General features: G+C 32.6%; 1 protein-coding gene across 2 annotated transcripts; it reads right to left on the bottom strand.

The window, feature by feature from the left end:
* Positions 821–5,733, bottom strand: LOC109361364 (N-acetyl-D-glucosamine kinase). Of its 2 annotated transcripts, XM_019606843.1 has the most exons (8): positions 5,285–5,733; positions 4,472–4,619; positions 3,601–3,792; positions 3,141–3,269; positions 2,472–2,641; positions 1,736–1,866; positions 971–1,047; positions 821–915 (listed from the first exon to the last, which is right to left on the bottom strand). In XM_019606843.1, exons 1-7 carry the CDS (start codon positions 5,559–5,561, stop codon positions 973–975), a joined length of 1,122 nt encoding a protein of 373 aa, XP_019462388.1. In that variant the 5' UTR covers positions 5,562–5,733; the 3' UTR covers positions 821–915; positions 971–972. The 2 variants fall into 2 exon arrangements, with proteins under 2 accessions (XP_019462388.1, XP_019462387.1); XM_019606842.1 differs by having other exon boundaries at positions 821–1,047.

Raw genomic sequence — 6,593 nt, 5'->3', positions numbered from 1 at the left:
TAAATTTGTATAGAATAATGACATTACTTTTGCAAGTATCATTGATTCTCTAATCTTTTATCATATATATTTTTTCCTACTACCAATGGTATCTCCCTCACATTTCGGGTAAGAAACAAACCCTTAATTTTTTATTATCCTAGGGATTTAGCGGAGCCTTACATGGTTACACCACTAGGCCAACGCTATGTTAGTTTTCATCATATATATATATATATATATGTGATTATATATATATATTATGTCACATATCAAATTACATACCCTTAATAATAAAATATTGATAAAACTTTATCTAAAATATGTATACATTACATTTAATCGGGTCTAGAGTCAGGTTTAAATTTAAAAATTGCTACGGTCGATATTTGGGCTTGGTTTAACTTAAGGTTTAGAGCCGAGTTCAGGACCAATATTCTCCATCTTTTGAAAGGCATAAACATTTTGGCACCAGTGGTGTGAGCTGTTTGGACAAAAAGAGGGAGGGAACTATTGAACATGTGATAAGCATCTATTACTTCAAGCTCTTTGAATTGTTAGAATCCCAAACTCAAATTTCCACTGAACATGTTGTTTGATATGTTGAGGAATGTTAAACCTTGTAGCTTGTAAATATTAGCATGTAAGAGATGTGTAATGAAAGTAGAAAGTGTAAAACAAGTAAACAACATATACAATGCATAACCCTTTTCTCATATATAAAAAATAAAAATAGATAAAAGAAAGCAACATTAGACACAAGAATCACAATGATTATTATTTACACAAGCATATGTATGATGTCAAGTTCACAAGAAATTAAAATATGCATGTGCTAACGTAATAACAATTCTGGATAATACATAAACTATATGGGCATAACAAGTTTACAAAATAACTTCACAGTTACAATATTGTGTAATCTACAACTTCAATGAACAAAGACTTTTATCCTCTTATCTTCTTATCCTATTCCATGAATTGTTAGCTAAGTTATGCTTCCTTGTGAAACTCTTCTTTCATGAAAAAATTCCAAGCTAACCAAGCAGCCCCTACAGCAGGCTCCACCTGTGTTGTTACAATAAATCAATGATGTCAAAATTTAAAGTCACAGATAGATTCTGTCAAAATATTTAAGGATGATTCTCAAAAAGTAGCATTACATTCCAAAGAAGTATCTCTTATTCATTTAAAAATGTAACTTTTTTTAAAGTCCCACATCGCCTATCTCATTGTCTCGGGAATGGTTTAAATACTTGTTGGGTTACTCCTCTCATTGCCAATTGGTTTTGAGATAGAACCTTAACATGGTATCAGAACTAGAGCCCAAGTTATTTTTCGGCTGTAATGGGCCAAAAGATGTTCTTTAGTGGAGGGGGCATGTTGGAAAGTAAGTCTCACATTGCCCTACCTCATTGTCTAGGAAATGGATTAAATACCTATTGGGCTACTCCTCTCATTGTCAATTGGTTTTGCGATGGAACCTTAACAGTAACAATAGTATAAAAGTTTTTCACACCCCAATACATTATCTATCATTCATAAGTTGATGATTATTGATTCTTAAATAAAAGTAATTTATATAAACGGTGGATGATGGATTAATAGTGTAAACAATTGTTACATTGTCAATGCATATATATATTAAATTATAACTGACTTTTATGTAATTGTTTTCAAATATGAGAAAATAGCAGCCTAAAAAAGAAGCTTATACTTGAAGTATAAATGGGTAGGTATGGCAAAATATGGTTACCTTAGGTCTAATAGGAAGTACCCTAGGAAAGTCCTTGGAGAGGTAGTTTATTACTTTTGTACCTATATCCCATCTCCTATTTGCTTCCAAAACACCACCAACCATCACAAGGGGAAAAGCATCTTTTCCATCTGCCAAAATTATAGACTAATAGTTATGCATACATGATACATGTAAACTTAATAGGCCATGCACAATATTCACAACACAGAGAAAACTACCAAGTTTATTCATACTAGTGTTTTTCTCAAAAGAATTGCTGCAGCTAAATGTATCATTAAATGTGAGTTAGAACCATGTGATGATCCACATGCAACACTCAGGGAATATTCGAATAAGGTTTTTCGTGTCAGGTACATCATGAGTTCGACAAATTCAGGGGAGCCTTGGTAATAATATGAAGCATCTAAGATATTAAACATAAAATGAATGGTCCAGTGCACGAGGCTCCCAGATAGTGATGTTTTGGAAGATAGATTTAAGATATAAAGAATAAAGTTAAAAAATTTACAGAAGACATAGAGAATCAGGGCCTTTCTACATATTACATAAATGTTAGTTATCTTCCGAACAGCTTCAAAACGTTATCTCACACCAGAAACATCACAAGCTTTATAATAATCTTGCACATATTATTTTGTTACTATATTACATGACTTAATTTTTATATGTATATATCTATGATGAGTATAAAAGCCGTTAACGTAAAATGATATTAATTAACATAGCACCTAACCTTGACCACATAATCCAAGTCTCTCTACAACGGCTTTGACACTTGAAGCCAGCTCTTGTACTGATTCTAGCAAAATCTTATTTGCAACCTCATCCCCATCCTCGGCACAGGACACTACAACTGGAACCAGTGCAGCAATTCGAGCCCAAGAGGGATCTGCATAGGTCCACCTGATTTTCAATGAGACAAACCAAAGATTGTAATCCTACATCCAGCTCAATCGTCGGGAAATTATTTTCTTCTCACTTTTATATTCACGTGTCTATCAGGAATTCAGGATCCTGGTAACCGGTAAAACTTCTTTGAAAAGGATTTTTAAACACATGCATATAACCCATTAATATTTCATCAATAGAATAGAACATTCAATAAACAAAATACAATCATATATTTTGGCTTTAAATCCATTCCAAAAAACATAAAAGATAAAACAAACCATATGCATTCATGCAATATCAATCAGAAAATAGCGAAAGCTGAATGTTAGCATAATAGCATGACAATTTTAATGAAATAAAAAACATTGAGAAAACTACTTTCACCTTAAAAATTCATGGATAGACAAGCAACTAACAGTCACATAGCAAACGCTTTTACTCATAGCAGATCTTATCTTTTCTACTTCACAAATATATACCAAATGAACAATTTTAAAGATGACATATATACCCGATTAATTCTTCTGCAGAAGAAAGACCAAGCTTTTGTAAAATACTACTTGTAAGCATTGTATTTGGACCACGGCCATCATGTGCTTTTATTACCGCAGATAATGCCTGCGCAGCTATTCCGTATCCACTGCAAATAAAAAGCAAATCTTTCAAGCAAATAATAAATGGAATCAAGTTGGAGGTCAAAAGATAGACCTTTATACATTTCCTAGCCAAGCTATGAGTATGTCAGGATCTATGATAGTCAAGGAACTTTCGAGAAAAGTAAGGTCAGATCAATCTAGAAACTTATACAGGTTATTTGAATTTTCTCGGTCTGCCTACCAAATATTGCTTCACCCTAGACTGTTTCGATGCCTCAGATTGCAGGTGTAACAGATAGTATAGATGGGGCATAGCGGAGGGAAGTACAGAGAGAGATTATGAAAGGCAAGGAAATAGTTGTGATGGATTACTACCTGCCCCAGTCACCTAAGACAGGTCCGGCACCCGCAGCTCTTGCTTCTTTGCCATCTTCTGTAAATCCATATGCAATTGTTCCTGTTCCAGCAATTAATACACATCCGTGAAGTTTACCAATTGTTCCACTTGCCAGAGCAGCTACAGCATCATTCCGAACATATAGCCTTACATGGCTTGGGAATATATCCCTGTTAAGGTCACACCATAAACTTCAGTCTCTAAAGTAGCATACAAACTATTGTGGAAATCAAGTAACACAAAATCTCTGAAGAAGTGGAACCAGCAAAACGGAGAAGTTACAATTTAACTAAAATTTCAATTATTTACTGATAAGTTGTCTAATATTGTTGTGGTCCTTACTTCGATTATCTACAATAACTTGTCATCTAATCAAAAAAGGAATAATACAGTAACGTTCAGTCTATCTAAAATTATAAGACAATAAAACACGAAAACTAGAAACAGCGAAGTTCACACTATCATTCTCGTTTATAAACCTCGAGTACTGCAATAAGCTATTATTCATGATAGGATTAACTAAGTTTATTATGTATTTTTTTATTTAAGAAACCTCGTTTTCCTAACGAATAGAGAGAAAATACCATTATTAAAAACTTAGACTCAGCTGTGACATTGAATCCACCAATTCAATGTAGCAGAGAAGATAGGGCACTGTCGAAAAAGATATTCCTTCTCCTATAAGTTTTAAGAAGTCAATAACAAACCATCTATCTCACTAAGACATAGAAAAATAATATCACACACCAAAAACTAACAGATAAATTTCTTCCAACAGCTAAAGAGTAAAAGTAGAAAGGTATATTTTTTTATCGAAAAAGAGAGCAAGATATTCTTATATATAGCAACCTAAGCCAACTGAGAATTCGTTGCTGATCTGTTGGATGGTTAACACCAGAAACAGCCAAACAAATAGCTCGGACGGAAGATCGTTTTGAACCACACTTTGAAAGGGCATCTGCCATAACTTGCTCTAACGTTTCCCTTGCAGCAATTTCTGTAGAAGAAGTGATTAATTTTAACAACAGGCAACATGATTATCCTGGAAATGTGATCTCTATTCTTTATGACAGATCAAATTCTCTAAAACTGTGGAAGCCATCAAATTGTGCCATCAATAAGAAATTCATTAATGTGAAATATGAGAGAAAGTACAGAGTGGAGATAAACCAATAGTCAAAGACAAACACAATTATCAGAAATTCTTTAGAATGGCCAACAGATAATCCTATCAAAAAGTCAATGAAGAAACAACATGTAATCTTCAAGGATATTAACAACTCTAACAAATAAAGATAGAAGTACCATTTCCTCGATTACGAAAATGCTTCTTTCGCCGAATTGCCTAAGTCCTAACCATAACCAGCATCCTCCAAAGGTATTCAAAGTAAATTGTATGTCCAAACTGACTAAGTGGTCTATCTTACTCTCCCCATTGTCCAAAACCCACAAAGGAAATGAATGAAATAACGTATGCAGTGAATCAAACAATGAGTCAATATAAATACCCAATTAATTCAAAATGGAAGGGACCAACACAAATTTCTACATAAGGAGCTAACAAACAAACCCATAAACAAAATCAAATTTTGAAAATAACCCAAAAGGCCAAATTAAAGAGAGAAGAAAGGGAAATGATGAATGAATGAATGAATGAAATACCTCCAACACTATTATGATTGGAGCAACCAGCAACAGTCTTAGAAAGTATAGGAAGAGAATGAAGCTGAGAATGAGAAAAAGGAATACATGGCATACAAATGCAGACAGTGGAAGTTGTTCCACCATCCAAACCCAACAAGACATCATCTGAGACAGCCATGATCTCATCTTCAAAATCCCAAATTTCACCATTGATGTACCTCTTCATATGTTCTGAATCAAGGACAACCTCGTCATCTTTGTCCTCCTTATTATTCTCATGTTCCTTGGGCGTCATCAGACACAATTTGAAGAGAGAGAAAAGTATGAATAACAGGGAATTGGAACAAAGAGAGAATGAGTATAAAGATTGAATTTTTAATGAAAGGAAAAACAAGGGGTGGCTTTAAATATGCCAAAGTTGACGGCCACAAACCAGATAATGAATAATTTTTTGTGAATGAGTCAGTGGGGACTAGGGAAGGAACTGATTAGTGATTATGATTCAGATATGCTAAATGTTTTTTCATGAACAAGGAAATTATGTATTATCACAGTATACATTTATTTATAGTATGGTTAAAAATGAATAGGAAATAAATTATTTTCTTAGACATTTTGATATTTATTGTGTACTAAAGATTTCTTGAGCTTGTAATGAAATAAATTGAACATTTACCAACAAGACATTGGTCTAGTATAGTAAAGTTTCACCTGATTATTATGGTTGAAAGTTCAATTCTTATAAGCAACACTTATTGTGAGAGGCAGCTACAAAACTCGAAAGATATTAGTTTTTTGCCCAAAAAGTTAAGAGTATATCATTGTTAGTACTAAAAAATAAATTGAATATTTAAAAATAGATACTATCTCATTATCTTAGTAGAAAAAAATATTGTTCTAAATTAAATTTTAAAAAATAAATATATTTAAAATGATATTATATATATATATATATGATTAAATGATTAAGAAAATACACAATAAATTATTAGGGAAAATGATATTTGATATATTAATAATGAAAGAAATTAAGAAAACAATGATGGAAATATGTATTTACCATTAAAGAGTAAAGAGAGAATCAAAAGATTCCTTTTCTGGAATGATACATTTTTACTGAATACAGTCTACAAGTATTTGTTGTACTGCAGTTACTAAGTGTACATGATAAATCTTTGTGAAATAAGTCTCATCAGAAGAAGAAGAGAGAATCATGCACTACTTTAGTGTATTTTTTCATCCTATGATATATGTGTAACTATCTCTCACAATAAGTAGTGTTATGAGAAATCGAACCCTTAATCTGATCTGACGATATCTTACACCA

Source organism: Lupinus angustifolius, chromosome LG11, assembly GCF_001865875.1.
Source record: "Lupinus angustifolius cultivar Tanjil chromosome LG11, LupAngTanjil_v1.0, whole genome shotgun sequence".
Lineage (NCBI taxonomy): Eukaryota > Viridiplantae > Streptophyta > Magnoliopsida > Fabales > Fabaceae > Lupinus > Lupinus angustifolius.
This window is presented reverse-complemented; position numbering and strand designations above follow the sequence as displayed.